Source organism: Vanessa cardui, chromosome 18 (assembly GCF_905220365.1).
Source record: "Vanessa cardui chromosome 18, ilVanCard2.1, whole genome shotgun sequence".
NCBI lineage: Eukaryota > Metazoa > Arthropoda > Insecta > Lepidoptera > Nymphalidae > Vanessa > Vanessa cardui.
Genome location: NC_061140.1, coordinates 9519089 through 9538551, shown reverse-complemented (window position 1 = coordinate 9538551; position 19463 = coordinate 9519089). Strand labels below are relative to the sequence as shown.

At 37.0% G+C, this 19463-nt stretch overlaps 2 protein-coding genes across 3 annotated transcripts in view; one reads left to right on the top strand and one right to left on the bottom strand.

Moving 5' to 3' along the window:
* Positions 1-98: 98 nt before the first annotated feature.
* LOC124537191 (serine--tRNA ligase, cytoplasmic) lies at positions 99-3098 on the bottom strand. The gene is made up of 8 exons (XM_047113928.1): positions 2644-3098; positions 2036-2252; positions 1578-1738; positions 1281-1462; positions 1068-1158; positions 683-939; positions 475-601; positions 99-363 (listed from the first exon to the last, which is right to left on the bottom strand). Exons 1-8 carry the CDS (start codon positions 2962-2964, stop codon positions 247-249), a joined length of 1473 nt encoding a protein of 490 aa, XP_046969884.1. The 5' UTR covers positions 2965-3098; the 3' UTR covers positions 99-246.
* Positions 3099-3505: 407 nt separating this feature from the next.
* LOC124537166 (dnaJ homolog subfamily C member 13) overlaps positions 3506-19463 on the top strand; it is a 28924-nt gene continuing 12966 nt past the window's right edge. Inside the window, exons 1-19 of one of the 2 annotated variants that reach the window (XM_047113887.1) lie at positions 3506-3641; positions 3960-4309; positions 4426-4772; positions 5683-5818; positions 5898-6016; positions 6773-6919; positions 7419-7518; positions 7877-7915; positions 9162-9334; positions 9738-9945; positions 10089-10244; positions 10326-10568; positions 11478-11654; positions 14538-14729; positions 16337-16545; positions 17104-17263; positions 17333-17433; positions 18092-18266; positions 18640-18842. In XM_047113887.1, the coding sequence (XP_046969843.1) occupies positions 3971-4309; positions 4426-4772; positions 5683-5818; positions 5898-6016; positions 6773-6919; positions 7419-7518; positions 7877-7915; positions 9162-9334; positions 9738-9945; positions 10089-10244; positions 10326-10568; positions 11478-11654; positions 14538-14729; positions 16337-16545; positions 17104-17263; positions 17333-17433; positions 18092-18266; positions 18640-18842 (3224 nt within the window). In that variant the 5' untranslated portion in view covers positions 3506-3641; positions 3960-3970. The remainder of the gene's footprint in view (positions 3642-3959; positions 4310-4425; positions 4773-5682; positions 5819-5897; positions 6017-6772; positions 6920-7418; positions 7519-7876; positions 7916-9161; positions 9335-9737; positions 9946-10088; positions 10245-10325; positions 10569-11477; positions 11655-14537; positions 14730-16336; positions 16546-17103; positions 17264-17332; positions 17434-18091; positions 18267-18639; positions 18843-19463) is intronic. The other variant, XM_047113888.1, reaches the window with a different exon arrangement.

Genomic DNA, 19463 nt, shown 5'->3' with positions numbered 1-19463 from the left:
CTTCTTTTCTTTATACAATTAGCCAATCTATGTTTTTTTTTTCTAGCATATTCAGCTTTTTATAGAAAATGCATATATGGAAAGTACAGAAATAATAAAACATTATTTAGCAGAGCCAAATTTATTAATAATCAGATTGTTATAATTAGAATGTTCATAATTATAATCATCAAATGCAACTTTAAGCTTAGCATATAATAAATTAAATGCGTAACAAAGCAGATCAAACTAAGATGTTGTATTTAACTATTTCTTTCCCTTCTTAGCAGCGGCAGCAGCTTCTAGGTCTATGGGCGCCGGTTTGACAAATGGAATAATATCCTGGTACTGTTCTGGCATCCAAGGTTTTAAAACTTCAGGTACCTATAATACAGTAAAAGGTTATTTTCACATTTGGATATATATATAAAAAAAAAAATTGTAAACATTTATTAATTGCTTATTAATTTAGTGAATCTATTAATTGAGAAATACCTTGATTCCATCTTCACTCTGGTGCACCTCGAGGATCGCGCAGATAACACGGGTGGTAGCACACATGGTCGCATTTAACATGTGGACATATTCTGTTGCTGCATTCATTTTCTTTGTCTGACCATATCTGATTAAAAGTTATAAATACTTAATAATTAAAATAACAGACAATAATAGCTTAAGATCCTTCAGATTTCTTGATACACACCTTACTAACAGGCGTCTTGCTTGGTATTCAAGACAGTTGCTGCATGAAACCAGCTCACGGAAAGCCCCAGAACCTGGGAACCAGGCTTCCAAATCTAGTTTTTTTGCAGCAGCATGATTAAGTGCACCAGACACTATATTGACGACACGATAGGGGATTCCCAAAACTTTGCAAAATTCTTCAGCATTATTTATCATTTCATCCATCATTTGCCATGATGCATTGTCATGAGGAGAAGTCAAAACAAACTGCTCCACCTTGAATATCAAATCAAGATATAATATCAAAATAACAGCCTTATTCATCTTATTTAAATAGATTGATACTAATTTAAAAAAATATATACTTTTGATTTGTATTATATAGATTAAAGAGTAATATATACCTTTTCAAATTGATGTACTCTGAAAATGCCTCTCGTGTCTCGGCCATGTGAACCAACTTCTTGTCGAAAACATGTGGACAGACCTGCATACCTACATTTAATTTTATATATATTATAATTAAGACAATAAAATGGAGTTATTAAATTTTTACTATAACTAATAACCAATATGTATAAATCACATCAATAACATTATGTGTATCTAAGTTTTACCTTATGGGTAAAGAAGATTCAGGTAACCACTCATCTCTGTGGTAAGCAGCTATGGGTTGTTCTGATGTGGCAATAAGATATTTCTCCTCAACAGCAACATCTCCTTTATTTTCAGAGCCTTTACCTACCACCTTGTATAATTCTTCATCAAACTGTGCTAATTGTGCAACTTCTTGCATCACCTATAAATATTTCATAATTTCTATAATGTGATATTGCTGTTAACTTATTTTGTACATAAAACAATAAAATCTCACTAACACTTTGATCCTCACTTTAAGATAAATAAGAAATTACCTCTTTTCTCATAAAGAAGGGTGTATATAAAGGAGTGTATCCTTTTTTCAAGAGTATCCTTAGAGAAAGCTGCACAAGAGCTTGCTCTAGAAATACTGCAGGACCCTTCAGGTAATAACCTCGTCCACCAGCTACTGCTGCTCCCCTTTCACCATCCATGCCTGAAATTATGATTTATTAATTAGAAGTCTTTAATTAATCGTTTTGTATTTGATAATAAATATAACACAATAACAAGGTATTTCAATGTAATAAAAGTAGACTTGGAATGAAAGGGTTGTTCACATATTAAATTTAGTCTTGCAATGTACGCTGTATAGCACTGACTCTTAAGGAGCCTTTTTATAGCCTGTATTATTAACAGCTTGGGTAACAAGAAAGCATGCAGTGTAAATGGTGCTGACCACATCTTATGTTATTGTATCTAGTACTTTATAAAGTAACTTATATTTTCTTACCATCTATCATACAAATAAGATCTACATGAGAGTATTTTTGCCTCACAGTACAGTCTCCGAAGGTCCTCTCAATGGCATTGTGGTCTTCGTCATCATCCACTGGGACTGACTCATGTAAATGGTTACCCACTTCTCTAAGAGCTGCCGAACGAGCTTTTTCTGCTACTACCAGAGCTTGCTCATTATTTTTTATAGCTTCATCTATGAGTACTCTAACCTAGAAGTTATTTGTAAAATTTAACATTTGTCTGTTTTTCTCCTAAATTTTATATATCTATCATCCCAGATATATTATTCTAAAAAATACAATGCCACAAGAATATTGTAAATAAAGAAGACAGTTTGTCTATTTAAAATGTATCAAATGGCACATATTTCTTAATGTGTTATTAATAAATACATGAATTTGGTATTTAAAATTCTCATTGTAAACAATATTAAGAATTTAAATAATGCATTCTGCAAAATATATTTTGCTAAATAGGAACTATCAATAACAAAAAAAATATTTTAAACAAACCATATGGAAAAACATTTAATGAAACAGGAAAAATAAATTTCAGCCTATCATTTTTGGTATGTAAGAATAGATATTTAAAGTTGTAAACCTTTTTAATCTGGTTAACTGTGAGTGGCCTAAGCTGCTCTCCAGTCAGGTTTATTAGGTTATCTGAAACTTCTTGAGGTACAGGTTCATCATCAGGACCAACCGGTTCCTTATTTTTCATCTTTTGACCTATTTCTTTACTGCACACATTTTTTAATTTGTTCAAGTTGTCGGCATCGTGTCGCAGTTTTCTCCATAAGGTATCCTGTTCAACAACTGTGTCTACTAAAGCAACGTCTTTAAAACGTTTTTTTTGATTTTCACGTATCTTATCAGGGTTTCCATCTTTGTCTGCGCGAAATAAGTCTAAGTCGAGAACCATTGTGATTAATTTTGAAATGTGTAGACTTAAAGTAAGTTATTTATTGCTCAAAAATACGGATTATATTAGAACGGTATGATGAAAGTGAGTGAAATAAAATGACAATACGTCGACCCGAATTGCTGACGGAATGACAGATAAGTAATGAGTTTTTATGACAGGACAACTACATAAGGCAGTGAAGGGTATCGTTCAGAAAGTTTATTTTAAAATAAATTTTATCCATCGTGTTATTGTTATTTGTTTCTAATTATAAACAAACAGAAAAATTTAAAAAAAATATATTATGTCAACCATGTTGTACATTGAAAAATAAATGTCTTATTTTTTTCACTTTTAAGATAAATATATATAAATATTTAATTAAGATATATTTTAAATTCTACGATAAAATTTGTATAATTATATTTCATTTGTTTTTCAAACATTTCTTGCTTTTAGAGTTGTTGATTTTAAGTTAATTTTGAGCATTGATCTAAGATTTAAGTTCCACCCAGTAACGTATATCTTATATCCATTTTCATAAGCTAGCAACATCTAATCAAAATGTCAAATTCGCGATTGGTCGGCTAGATTTGAGCTAATATTTTTCATATTTTCCTGAATGTTTTGTATACTATGATAATCCTATCAGATACCAGATGAAATATTAAATCTTCATCGTTCATCTAAAGACTGTAAGGAATCTTTAATATTCGTATAAGCTAGTTTGCATAGTTTGTTTAAAATATTGTTTACACGTCTCCAATATCCTTTTCCAATCTATTTACAAAGGGGAGTATACTTGTTGTCGAAATCAAATTAATTGTTGTAACATACTTTGTTTTAATATATACTTCTAAAATTACGAAACATAAGGTGCAAACGAGCGAAAAGTTTATTTAAATTTTGCAATTACCTTCCTTATTATTCGGCCTTATTATCTGTATACCCCTTTCGAACCACTTTACGTATAAATATTCTGATTTATACTTCTCTTTTTTAATAATTTACAGGCAATGATAAGATGATTCCACTAAAAGACAACCAAGATGTGGCAGCTTTCCTTGTCACAAAACATTCTTGGAAAGGAAAGTACAAAAGAGTATTTTCCATTGGCACTCATGGGATCACAACATATAATCCTGATCGCTTGGAGGTGACAAATAAATGGCTTTACTCAGATGTGGTCACCATTGCTTCATCGAAGCATTCAAACTCTGTTGCTAACCATGACTTCACACTCGTCATGAAAAAGGACAAAAAAATTGATTCAATGAAGTTCTCTTCTGAACATAAGTGTCTTATTTTAACAGAGGCCTTTAAATACAGACACTTGTTTTCAGAAAAGCCCAAAGACATTTTTGTGAGTATAATTTTTAATAATATAAAACCTAAATACTAATATAAAGTACAGAACCTTATAGACTACCTTAATATCATTTTTGTCAATTATTTTTAATCATGTATCAATTGTTATAGAGATATCAAGCTTACAAACATCATTGGAGTGGTACACGATTACCAATTGTGCTTGAAGTTGGCCCATGTTCATTGGAACAGCTGGATCCATCGACGCACACACAGCTGGCTAGTTATCCCTACAGTGATATACAGGGTATTCTTCCTGTAAGAGACGTACCGGGAGGATTTGTTCTAGCTGTTGGAGGATACAGTCGTCTTCACTTATTTTCTAACACTAATGATCATCAAATTATTATTAACAAAATGCTTGAAATGGCTAGTTTAACATTGAGCATAAGTATAAAAGTGCTTTCTGCAACCATTACTGTTGATGATTACCACAATCAAAGATTTGGCAAGTACAGGTAAGACAAACTATATCCAAGTAAAAGAAAATATATTTTATCAGTACAAAGATAAAAGAATTACATTGCATACTAATAAATCTTATTTTAAATAGTGTCAGTAAATAATTATCTTTTTAATTACTTAATTGTATTGTATTTAATTAAAAACTAAAAGAAAGCAAACTTTCCCAAATTCATTACAAGCTTTTAAGCAATTTATGTTTCAATTTTCTAATCATGTTTATACATAATTGTGATTATTAAAATGACCTTCAACATAATTTTTATTCGTCCTATTTAAAATGATCATATCATGTGTGAAACAATTGTGTTATATTTATTATCATAGCAATGAACATAGGATTGGGACGTGCAGTCACAAGAATGAGTCACTGTTTGTCTATCAATGATTACATTTAATACATTGTTTATTGTTTGATAATTATTTTTACAGTAAAAGTAACAAAAAGTATTGTTCATTGAACTTTATTAGTACAAATAACATCAAAAATTTTGTAATTATGCTGGATATTTATAACCAGTAATTAATAATGATAATAATTATATCTTCCTCTATTCTATTCATATTCTCTATTTTATAATTCTTATGATCGAATAGGTCAGTAATCCGATAATATTAGTTCAAGTGCTACCAATACATTTACATGCTTTTTGAGGCATGTGAATGTAATCATTACTAATTTAGAAATTTGGGGCTGATATAGACTATCTTGCAGATAAAATAAATGTTTTACATTAAAAACAAATGAAAGTTAGATAACTTTCTGTATAAGTGCACCCAATATTATCATTAGAAAGTAATATCTGTTATTTAAAATTGCCATTATGTATAATTTAAAACAGATATAATGCTATGTATGATTTCACATTATATATAATATGATATTTTCTATTATTTGATTTTCAGTGGTGATCAACACCAAACTTCATTAAGTGAGTTTATGGTACACAAGGTGAATCCTGCTCGACATATGGAACCGATGCGCAGGACTCTTTGCCTTTCTGACACTTGCATTCTTGAAAGAGATCCACAGACATATTCTGTAAGTTATTAAAAATAATAGTTATTAATAATTTATTATTTTTCATGGATTATATTCATTGTTATTTATAAATTTACAGGTTGTGTGTTTGAGGCCACTAAGCGACGTTTTTGCTTTAGTTCGTGATCCCGACCACCCTCAAAAATTCTCAATCGAATACTTAAATGGACAGACTCGGACATATTTGGCTGGAGAGCGGTAAGAACTGAAATGATTTATTTTTGTAATTTTTAAACTTTTAATATGAATATTAATCAAAACAAAATAGGCTATTTGACAATGCGAAAAATAAATTGTGAATTATTGTAATCAGTGTATATTATGAGTTTAAAAATGGTTATTTATTAACAAAACATGAAAATAATACCTAATTTATTCAAAAATTGATAAATAAAAATGCTTTTTTTCAAACATTTGTCATGTGACACAAAACGCTCCTGATTGTCCGGGCTTATGATGATGTCACTTTCTTGTAAACCTTGCTTTTCTACTATATATAACCACAGGTTAAAATACAGGAAAGTGACGTCACCGACCCCATTACAGCGCCATATTTTCCAAGTAGAGTTTTTGTGCGCTATTTAAATATGGAATTTTTAATATGATATTTTTCGGCAAATATGTACTAGAAATAAAAAACACAACTTTTACTGGTTTCCTTCACTTCTACTAAATAATATAAAATTGATTTTAAAAACCAGTCAAATAGCCTATTATTACTTTTGATGATATCATTATGTAGGTACATATTACACTGTAAAATGTGTAAATATTTATGTAATATTTTGTTAAAAAAATGATACTATAGTTTATCATATGTTACTTCTCGGAATTTGATCCTCGCTAATATCGCGTATTACACTAACCGATAAAGTAAGTAATAAGGATCAAGATTTAATATAAGATTATTAAATTGTAAAAAGTACACAGAATCACATTAAGATGTTGACGCAGGGACGCGCTGCTGGCGTCGCTAGTGGACGGCGTGCGGTCCGCGGGCCAGCGCGACGTGCACGTGCGCTCGGCCCGCACGCCGCGCGGCTACCGGCTCGGTCCGCTGCACCACGCCGTGGACGAGGAGACGGAGGCCAACCATCTCAAGTGGGTTAAACTCCCTACAACTCTATCTCTTACTCTCCTTGATTTGATAGGAAACATTGCAATATGTAAAGAGATTATATTATTTGACACCAACAACAACAGCAGCCTGTAAATTCCCACTGCTGGGCTAAAGGCCTCCTCTCCCTTTGAGGTTTGGAACATATTTCACCACGCTGTTCCAATGCGGGTTGGTGGAATACACATGTGGCAGAATTTCTATGAAATTTGTCACATGCAGGTTTCCTCACGATGTTTTCCTTCACAGCTGAGCACGAGATGAATTATAAAGACAAATTAAGCACATGAATCAGCGGTTCTTGCCTTGGTTTGTACCCGCAATCAACGGTTAAGATGCACGCGTTCTAACCACTGGGTCATCTCGACTCTCACTGGGCCATCTCGACTCTGTTGTGAATTTGACACCATACCTTTTGCAATTATATATTTGAAAAATGATTTAGTATAAAATATGTTAATACAAATAATTTGTTTTCCACAGGTTATTTCAAAATCCAGTTGCCATGTCAAGATCAGAAGTTATCGAACGATTCAACGCAAATGTTGGTTACAGCGGTCTCATATACTCGGTCAGCCAAGATGTAGGTTTTGTTAATTTATTATTGCTGTTGCTTTATGTTGTCATGCCTTCGCTAACTTTAAATAATCATAATTATATTAGACGTAGACATATGTATGTACATTAACATTTATGCCCATCTATTCCATTATGCTCTATTGACAGATTTTTTAATTTAGTTTATTTTTGTTTTACTATATTATTCGACATTTTTAATTATCAATTTTAATATTTTAAATAATTAAAATTTCGATTGAGCATTTCAGGATTTAAATATTATTTTATTAAATGTATATTTGAATGACTAATTTGCACGATTTATTGCTCCTTCATAGTCATGTTACTATTGGGCATGTTAATTTGATATTGTTGCCTTATAGGCTCGTCCCCTGTTGTGGCTGTTTCTTACGTGGGATCTTGTAAGTCCCTCACAATGTTATTTTTATCTGTCCCCTCGCCTATTTGCAATACATGAGCCAGCCTTAAACTAGACTCTGAAGATTAACATATTTTCATTCAATGTTTATAAGAATGTATTATATTGGTATACATAAAAAAAAAAACAAAAATAATAATTATATTAGTGTATTTATAAACAACTAATGTTTATGAATATTAATATTATATTAAATCAAAATGTTATGTTGAACCCATCAGGTATTGATCGCAAGAAAATAGTTTCTAAATAATTGAAATATAATGTAATAGGCTATTTGACAATGCGAAAAATAAATTGTGAATTATTGTAATCACTGTATATTGAGTTTAAAAATGGTTATTTACTAACGAAACTTGAAAATAATACTTAATTTATTCAAAAATCAATAAATAAAAATGCATTTTTTCAAACGTTTGTCACGTGACACAAAACGCTCCTGATTGGCCGGGCTTATGATAAAGTCACTTTCTTGTAAACCTTGCTTTTCTACTTTATGTACCACAGATTAAAATACAGCAAAGTGACGTGACCAACCTGTTTGCAGGGCTATATTGTCCAAATAGCGTTTTCGCGCGTTATTTAAATATGGAATTTTTAATATGATATTCGGCAAATATGTACTAGAAATAAAAAAAATCTTTTACTGGGTTCCTTAACCTCTACTTAATAATATAAAATGGATTTTAAAAACCAGTCAAATAGCCTATTTTGTGCATAATCGAAAAAATTATAATTCAGCATAATTATTTTATATTGTATAATAGTTACCTTGATCTTTAAATCTAAATTTTACAGAAAGAGAAGAGTGGTTAAGGCTGACTCTGTCACATACATCTCACCTTGGGCTAATATAAAAATTCGTATAGTATCGCATTACTGACATGGGGCTTTATGTTTGTTCTACATCTACATAAATGTACAAAGCGGCGTGAAAGTCTTATTTGTGTATAGCAATCATTGTCGCGCTAAAAAATTCTTCCATTTTCTCCATTACTTTCAGTCATTGTTGCTTTAAATTTATACAATATTTTTAATTTTGAGTTAAGGACGCAATGTAAATAATGATTTGTAATGTAAATAATGTCTGAATTTTCGTAACAATTTTTTTAATGAGTGAAACTGATTGAGATATCTAAACATTGAATTTCTTTAATGTTTTAATCCAAAGAGAATCAAATGTTGTATTGTAATACAAAACACTGTAATAGTGAAGTTGATTTCCACAGCGACTGTTCGCGGAGAACAAGGAGAAGTTGATCACGGGAGCTCTGAGTGCTATCATGAGCAGCGGGCCTTCGGGCACCAACCTGACACTACGCGAGTTGGAGGCCCAGTTCCACGCGCTGCGGAGATTGTGCGCCAGCAAAGTTGGCTTTGCCGCTTTCACCGCGCTACCCGGGTAAAAAAAAGTTTCAAGAATTTTACTATATTTACTTGGTGGTAGGGCTTTGTGCAAGCCCGTCTGGGTAGGTACCACCCACTCATCAGTTATTCTACCGCCAAATAACAGTACTCAGTATTGTTGTGTTCCGGTCTGAAGGGTGAGTGAGCCAGTGTAACTGCAGGCACAGAGGACATAACATCTTAGTTCCCAAGGTTGGTGGCACATTGATGATGTATGGAATAGTTAATATTTCTTACAGCATCATTGTCTATGGGTGATGGTGACCACTTACCATCAGGTGGCCCATATGCTCGTCCACCAACCTATACCATAAAAAAAAAAAATTTAGCTACCCCTAACTGAGTTACCCCCACTAAAACGAATCATTTATGTAAACTAATTATCGGCGGCCGCGCAGGTTCCGCGAGTGGATGGGCAGCGCCGTGGTGGGCGCGCTGCGGCGCGAGTGCGCGGCGTGCTCGCACGCGGCGCTGGACGCGCTGTGCGCGCTGCTGCAGCCCATGCACGCCGAGCCCGACCTGCGCCAGGAGCAGCTCAACAAGGCCAGCATGCTCGCCTCGCTGCCCTTCCTCGACGGCCTGCTGGCCATGTGGGCCGCGCACGTCGTCAGTATATCGTGTTGTTTATCATGCGCTATATCGGGTCGTTCGAATGACTTATTATAGAATGAATTAAAAGTGTTTTGTTTCGTGAGATGAGATCAGTGATTCGAGTTTCGTCAAATTGCTTACGATTATTGCTCGGCCAGACGGCGGGCACCGGCGCGCTGGTTGTGGCGGCCATGCTGGACTTCCTGACCTTCGCGCTGTGCGTGCCCTACAGCGAGACTACGGACGGGAAACAGTTCGACCAGCTGCTCGAGATGGTGGCCGGCCGAGGGCGCATGATCTTCAAGCTCTTTGAGGTTACACATATTTTGAAATGAGCTGCATTTGTTTGTAACGACGGATCGGTTAACGTGGACGGTGTGGTGTGTGTTGGGCAGCACCCGTCGGCGGCCGTGGTGAAGGGCGCGGGGCTGGTGGCGCGCGCGCTGGTGGAGGAGGGCGGCGGCGGCGTGGGCGCGCGCGTGCAGGCGCTGGCGCTGGCCGAGGCCGCGCTGCCGCGCCACCTGCTGCACGCGCTGTACGCGCCCGCGCGCCTGCAGCGCCGCCACCTCGCGCGACACCTCGTCGCGCTGTGGCTCGTGGACCACGCGCCCGCCGCAGACCTCATGCGCCGCATCATGGTACGCCCCCCCCCCCTGCCGCACCTGGCTTACCCGGACCCGGCAGACACGTGACATAATCATAAAATGACATAATCATAAATCAGTTTAGAAGCATCATTGATGCTTCTTCTTTTACTGAGCGAATCTCCATTTGGTATTGTTGTACTGCAGCACAATTTTTTTTTTCTTCCCTTTTTCTATTATGATATTAATTCTTTTTTTTTTTTTGTAATTTTAATTTATTGTGTTTTTTTTTACTGTTTTTATATGTGAATAAGATTGTTATTGTGTTGTAGTGCAACTTGACCAATAAATCTTTATTATTATTATTATTATAATCATGACCTCCTATGGTAACGATTGTTACTGTCACCGGACATTTTTATAATTAAAATGAATCGTTCATGTTGAAATAAAACTAGTTATAACGGATTTGAATCGCGTATATTAATTATTATTATTCGTTAATTAATCGTGATCACGGGTAGACTGACGAACGCTGTAAAGTGCTCGAAACGTCGGGATGCCAAAAATAATTAATATACGCGATTCAAATCCGTTATAACTAGTTTTATTTTAATGTCCTCCATGGTCGAGTGGTGTGTATGCCGGTTTTCATGGATACGCCACTCTGAGGTCCCGGGTTCGATTCCCGGCCGAGTCGATGTAGATTACCATTAGTTTTCTATGTTGTCTTGGGTCTGGGTGTTTGTGGTACCGTCGTTACTTCTGATTTCCATAACACAAGTGCTTCAGCTACTTACATTGGGATCAGAGTAATGTATGTGATGTTGTCTCATATATAAAATATATATAAATATAAAATGTGTAATAATCGCGAAAATTTAAGACAACATTATGAATCGTTCTTGAGAATCGATCGCAATCTGTGAGAGTTGTAATAGTGGTCGCATTGGTGTCCGCCAGCCGTCGGGCCTGCTGGCGTTCCTGGAGAGCGGCGAGGCGCCGCCGGCGGCTGCGCTGGAGGAGCAGCGCGTGGAGGAGCGCGACAACCTGCAGCTGGCGCAGGCCGCCGCCCGCCCGCGCGCGCCGCACTGGGAGGCGCTCGAGCGACAGGTCAAGTACGTCGAGAGGCACCTCGAGGTGAGAGAGAAGTCTTGCTGTTGGCCGTACTAGCCAAGCAGACGATACTTGCATCTATCCATATGCTATATAATATTAGCTGTTCGCCGTAGTAGCCAAACAGACGATATCTATCCACGCATCTGTCCATATGTTATATAATATAACTGAAAAATACTAGTCTAAATTACATATTAGAAAAGGCGCTTCTGTTATTACGACGGGTCCCAAGAACAAAATCTTATGGAGAAATAAGACAAAATCGACTTTATTGTTAATTATTAACCTTTATAACATTATCTACATGGTAGTATTTTTGATTGTTTGATTTGATTGAATGACCTTTGATCAAAAAATTTAGTTCGAAATTTAGTCATCAAACGAAATTATTCATAAACGTAGTTTTACAAAACTTTAAGCCATCACACTGTAAAGTAGGAATTTCGCAGATACGATTTTGTTTAATGTTGTCTTAAATTTTCGCGATGATTACACATTTAAATAAAACTATTTATAACGGATGAATCGCGTATATGGCAACACCGGGGAAATTCAAAAACCTGCGCGTACGTCACTTGTCAATCTGTCAAAACAAAGTTTAGATAATTCGACTATTGCGGTGTTAAACAAAGGCCTAAATTTTGCACCGGCTCCATCCAAAATACCGTTTGAAGACATTATTTGCAATGTGGAGGAGTGTCTTTTCAAAAATAACATCACAAAGGAAGACTCGGAAGCTATTCGACAGGACATTTCGAGTGTTTTACGTCGAAGCCGGCCACCGAAAAGAAACCTTACTCGTGATGAATCTATTGCACTGAAGAACTTACGCAACAATAAAGACATTACAGTCCTCCGAGCAGATAAGGGAAACGCGACCGTTGTGATGGATACGTGTGATTATAACCAGAAAATTTCCGCGATTTTATCGGATGTAAAAACTTATAAAAAAGTAACTAAAGACCCTACTAATAACATTCTTAAAAAGACATCCGCATTAATATCAAAACATCAAGAAAAACTAAATCTGGATAAAAAATCACTCGTGCCTACATGTGCAAAGCCTCCAAAACTGTATGGGTTACCTAAGATCCATAAAACTGGTGCTCCGCTGCGTCCTATTGTAAGCCAAATCGATACACCAACATATAGATTGGCTCAACACATAGCAAGGACACTATCACCCCTCCGAGGACACACTGCGGCGTATGTCAAGGATTCTTACCAGTTTGTTGGTGAAATCAAAGACCTTAAATTAACCAACAACGAGACAATGGTTAGTTTTGATGTCCAGTCATTGTTTACCTGCTTACCAATACAAGACTGCATCGAAATTGTCAAGAGGAAACTACAGACACACAACATGCCTATTGAATATGCAGAGCTGTTACATCACTGCCTCACATCTGGTTATTTATTGTGGAATGATGAATTCTATGTACAAGTTGACGGGGTAGCCATGGGTTCTCCAGTATCCCCCGTGGTCGCCGATTTATTCATGGAAGACCTGGAGGAGAGGGCTCTTCGCTCCGGACCTATAACACCTAGGTTTTATAAACGGTACGTAGATGACACTTTCACAATATTACCTAGTGATCTGACATCTGCATTTTTAGTACATCTTAATTCTATAAATAAAAACATTCAATTTACTATGGAATTAGAGGCAAATAATTCTTTAGCTTTCCTTGACATCCTTATTATCAAGAATCCTGACAATACATTAAGTCACACAGTTTATAGGAAACCCACACACACCAACAAATACCTCAATGGTGACTCGCACCACCACCCTAGCCAGTTAGCTACCGTTGGCAAATCTTTGTTTCAGAGAGCCCACCATCTCTGCGATGCTGAACACCTAGAGGACGAGCTACGTCAGGTCAAGCTTGCACTCCACCAGAACAAGCTGCCCGTGCCTCGCCAGCATCGCAGAAGCCGTATCAAGCCACCCACAGTTGAGCGACAACCTGCATTTCTACCATATGTGAAGGGAGTTACAGACAGGATTGGCAACATCTTGAAGCGAGCTTCAATTAAAACCGTTTACAAGCCTTATAAGAAAGTGAGCCAGTTCTTGAGACCTATCAAGAGTAATATTCCTTTACAAACTGCAGGAGTATATAAACTCGAATGTGAGTGTGGTTTATCTTACATAGGCCAAACAAAGAGAAGTATCGGTACCAGGGTCAAGGAACATATAGGAGATGTCAAAAATAGGCGTTCTTCTAAGTCTGCAGTCTGTGAACATGCTCTGGATAAACCTAACCATTTTATCCGATTTGATAAACCACAGATCCTCGCTAGAGAACACAGATTCATTCCTAGAATGATACGCGAGGCTATTGAAATTCAAAAACATCCGAACTTCAATAGAGAAGATGGTTGGAGACTTTCTAACACCTGGGATCCACTTATTAAAAATTTAAAATCCCAAATCCAACAGACTGCAAGACCTAAAGATACAGTTAGTGCCTTCTGCGTGCAACCGGAACGTTACTCAAGATATCAATTGAGAAATCGTTGGCGGTAGTTGTTAATAATATTTCCTTTGTTCTTCAAATAGACAAATGTCATCTTAGTCTGCCCGTGACCACGAACACTGCAAAGTGCTCGAAACGTCGGGATGTTTAAAAATAATTAATATACGCGATTCATCCGTTATAAATAGTTTTATTTAAATACGATTTTGTTCTTGGGACCCGTCGATTAAACGCCTAGTACTGGTTTATTTTCATAAAGTATTTTTTGTAATGATGTTTTGGAGGTCTTAATTTATTTTATAAAACGTCTAGTACTACTTACTAGTTTGTTTTCACAAAAGTCCTTTTTTATATCATGTATTTGTAATGATGTTTTGGTGTATTAATCAGCGCTACTACAGCGCTGCAATATTGTCCATAGCATTACGCGTCGTTGGCGATGCAGCACTGGGCGCAGCGCACGCGCGGCGCGGACGCCCGCAAGGAGCTGCGCGACCGGCCCGTTGTGCTGCGACGGCGCCGGGAGCGGGTCAAGTCCACTGCGAATTGGCCGATGTTCTACTACCAATTTCACCGGGACCACGCCCTACCTAACCTCATATGGAATCACACCGTATGTACTATTCGTGGTTCGATCTCGTAAATAGAATCTTAATTATGTATATTTGATGCTAACATCAGATGGAGTAAGGATAAAAAAACCATCTTTGACCTTGAACACCATTGTTTGAGATCTAAGTATCCGGCGGATTAGTTCTATACGCGCATTGCCCCAACCTGAACCATTTTGCCCCACTAATTTTCGATCGCGTTTAGGTTAGGTTCATTGGCATCGAAATCGAAATTAACTCCGGTTCCCTATTACCTTCCAAGTAATTATCTATCTATGAAATATCTGTTACGGAGACACCTTCGTTCTTTTAAAATATAATTCGATGTTTTGTGGTGCACTAATGCGATATGTAGACATATTAAAGCATGAAGCGCTATTAATACTCCTACTAACTTGCTTTAATGTTGCACTTGATATTGATATAACTGATAGATAATAGGCTATTTGACTGGTTTTTAAAATCCATTTTATATTATTTAGTAGAAGTTGATTTTTTTATTTCTAGTACATATTTGCCGAAAAATATCATATTAAAAATTCCATATTTAAATAACGCGCGAAAACGCTACTTGGACAATATGGCGCTGCAATGGGGTTGGTGACGTCACTTTGCTGTATTTTAATCTGTGGTACATATAGTGGAAAAGCAAGGTTTACAAGAAAGTGACTTTATCATAAGCCCGGCCAATCGGGAGCGTTTTGTGTCACGTGACAAACGTTTGAAAAAATGATTTTTTTATTATTAATCTTTGAATAAATTAAGTATTATTTTCAAGTTTCGTTATTAAATAGCCATTTTTAAACTCATAACATACACTGATTACAATAATTCACAATTTATTTTTCGCATTGTCAAATAGCCTATTGACATGTAATGACAGATAAAAGAATGACATGTAAACAATATTAGATTGCCGAAGCTGAAGCCGTTTATTTACATGTCAATAAAACACTTAGAATGCTTGGATACCATTGGCGAGATGTCTGTAACCATATTTATGACGGTTTGACTGAAACGATCTATATGTTATTTAAACGTGTCGACTTTTTGAGCGCGTATATTGTTGACAACAATAAGGATACTTTGTTTGTATCGATATTATTGACTTTTTGGTTGCGTCTATTTATTTGAATACCCTGAGTGTCTCTAATTATTTGACGCTGACATTTTAAACGTGTCGACCTTTTGAGCGCGTATATTGTTGACAACAATAAGGATACTTTGTTTGTACCGATATTATCGACTTTTTGGTTGCGTTTATTTATTTGAAGTGTGAGTGTTTCTAATTATTTGATGCTGACTGTACCTGAGACTTTTTGGTTGCGTCTATTTATTTGAATACCCTGAGTGTTTAATTATTTGACGCTGACTGTACCTGAGACTTTTTGGTTGCGTCTATTTATTTGAATACCCTGAGTGTTTAATTATTTGACGCTGACTGTACCTGAGACTTTTTGGTTGCGTCTATTTATTTGAATACCCTGAGTGTTTAATTATTTGACGCTGACTGTACCTGAGACTTTTTGGTTGCGTCTATTTATTTGAATACCCTGAGTGTTTAATTATTTGACGGCGACTGTACCTGACGGAGTGTGCGACTGTACAGACGCGCGAGGAGTTGCGAAGCGCGCTGGAGAACGAGCTGCGCGCCTTCGCGTCCGACCGCGAGGTGGCGGGCGGCACGCTCACCTCGTGGAACCACGCCGAGCTGGAGGTGCACTACCAGTGCCTGCAGAACGAGGTCAAGATCGGCGACTACTACCTGCGCATCCTGCTCGAGCAGCGCGACAACGACGACAGCCCCATTCGCAAGTCGTGAGTCGCGCTCCAACTCAACCCACAACACTGACGGGCTTCTGACACTGCATTAATACATACATACATACATTAGCATGCAGTGTTTATCTATAATTAGTTGTACAATTGCGTTTGATATTTTGTTTATTTTAATTGTACCTATAGTAAGTTTTATATTGTTTAACAACTGTTGATAAACCTAAATAAATAAATAAATAAAAATACTGCATTTATTGCATAATAAATATTTTTAAGCTTCTTGGTATGGAGTTTGCAAATCGTAAATGCGGCATTTTTATGTAGACATTACACCATGTTATGTTATGTTATTGACTTTCTTGCAGATTTTGTTTGAAATTACCAATATTAAGCATTTATTACATTTTTAACCTATGGCTATTTTGGATAACATTGAGATTTAAAAAACTTAACTTGATAGCACTTCTTTTTTATTTGGTTTTATGTATTTATTACAATTTTGTAATCATTATCTTGTTACATTCATCCCCATGTAAGATATCGTTCAAAACCTTAGCTCAAGTGATTTATAGTAAAATGTATATTTTAATCTTCCAGATACGAGTTCTTTAACGACTTATATCATCGGTTTCTGTCAACGCCCAAAGTGGAGATGAAGTGCATGTGCTTACAAGCGATGACGATAGTTTATGGTCGTTATTATGAGGATATTGGGCCATTCGCTGATACCAAATATATTGTGCAAATGCTGGACAGGGTATGATTACATTTATAAAATTTATTAAGTGTTTTATAAATTTTTATTACACTTTAATTTGTTTTGCAGACGTGCGATAGAATGGAGAGAGATAGACTTGTGCAGTTTTTATCTAAATTGATTCTACACAGAAAGAATGTCAGTGAGATATTGGAATGGAATGGGATCAGGTTAGTTATAGTTTTTTTGTTAATATAATAGGCTATTTGACAATGCGAAAAATAAATTGTGAAATATTGTAATCAGTGTATATTATGACTTTAAAAAAGGTTATTTACTAACGAAACTTGAATATAATACTTAATTTATTCAGAAATCAATAAATAAAAATGCATTTTTATAAACGTTTGTCACGTGACACAAAACGCTCCTGATTGGCCGAGCTTATAATGAAGTCACTTTCTTGTAAACCTTGCTTTTCTACTATATGTACCACAGATTAAAATACAGCAAAGTGACGTCACCGACCCCATTGCAGCGCCATATTGTCCATGCAGCGTTTTTGCGCGTTAATTAAATATGGAATTTTTAATATGATATTTTCCGGCAAATATGTACTAGAAATAAAAAAACAACTTTTACTGGGTTTCTTAACCTCTACTAAATAATATAAAATGGATTTTAAAAACCAGTCAAATAGCCTATTGCAAGGCGGTGTATCATATGTGTAAAACATGCGTAACAGTTGTGATGAATTCTGTTAAAAAAATTAACTTTTTATATATTTTTCGAAAAAAAAATTATTAAACAGGATTAATTTATTTCATAAATAATATAGAAAGTACACCGGCGGTCTGTAAGACTTAAATAAAATAAAATTTTACTTAGGATTCTAGTCGACCTGATGACGTTGGCACACTTGCACACGTCGCGGGCGATGGTGCCGACGCAGACTAACGTCATCGAGGGGCCGGCGCAGAGCGGCGACGGCGACCGCGAGTGGTACTACAACGTGGAGCACGGCGACAAGGTGCAGCGCAAGGGCCCCGTCAGCTTCCAGCAGGTGCGTAGTCTTCCACTCCGCCCGCCACCGCCGCGCAGCAGCTGTATTTTTTGTTTTTTTTTTGTTTTTATGGAATAGGTTGGCGGACGAGCATATGGGCCACCTGATGGTAAGTGGTCACCATCACCCATAGACAATGACGCTGTAAGAAATATTAACTATTCCTTACATCGTCAATGTGCCACCAACCTTGGGAACTAAGATGTTATGTCTGGCTCACTCACCCTTCAAACCCACACAAGAACACAAGAGTACTGAGTACTGTTATTTGGCGGTAGAATAACTGATGAGTGGGTGGTAGCTACCCAGACGGGCTTGCACAGAGCCCTACCACCGAGTAAAATATAATGTTTGTTTCACCCTTCGCCCGCAGCTGAAGGAGTCGTACAAGAGCGGCGAGATAAACAACAAGACGAAGTGCTGGGCCAACAGCATGGAGGGCTGGCGCGCGCTGGGCGGCGTGCCGCAGCTGCGCTGGAGCCTGGCGGCGCGCGGCGCGCCCGCGCTCACCGAGACCGAGCTGGCCGCCACCGTGCTCGACCTGCTCGTCGCCTGCGCGCGCTACTACCCCAGCCGGTGCGCGCACGCTACCCACACTGTCGCAACATTACAACAGCATCACATACGTTACTCTGATCCCAAGCTGAGTTCATGTTCATTAAGATCCTAAGCTGAAGCACTTTCTCTACATTGACTCGGTCGGGAATCGTACCCGGGACCTCTGAGTGGCGTACCCGTGAAAACCAGTTGTACCCATACTGTCCCAACACCCAATACATTACTCTGATCCCAATCTGAGTTCATTAAGATCCTAAGCTGAAGCACTTTCTCTACATTGACTCGGTCGGGAATCGTACCCGGGACCTCTGAGTGGCGTACCCGTGAAAACCAGTTGTACCCACACTGTCCCAACACCCAATACATTACTCTGATCCCAATCTGAGTTCATTAAGATCCTAAGCTGAAGCACTTTCTCTACATTGACTCGGTCGGGAATCGTACCCGGGACCTCTGAGTGGCGTACCCGTGAAAACCAGTTGTACCCACACTGTCCCAACACCCAATACATTACTCTGATCCCAATCTGAGTTCATTAAGATCCTAAGCTAAAGCACTTTCTCTACATCGACACAGTCGGGAATTGTACCCGGGACCTCTGAGTGGCGTACCCGTGAAAACCAGTTGTACCCACACTGT

Excerpts from the sequence above, each read along its gene's own strand:
- LOC124537191 (XM_047113928.1), bottom strand. The coding sequence starts at position 2,964 with ATGGTTCTCGACTTAGACTTATTTCGCGCAGACAAAGATGGAAACCCT. Across the intron at positions 2,253-2,643 it reads CAGTTAACCAGATTAAAAAG|GTTAGAGTACTCATAGATGA; the intron begins GTTTACAACTTT and ends AATAACTTCTAG. Across the intron at positions 1,463-1,577 it reads CCTTCTTTATGAGAAAAGAG|GTGATGCAAGAAGTTGCACA; the intron begins GTAATTTCTTAT and ends AAATATTTATAG.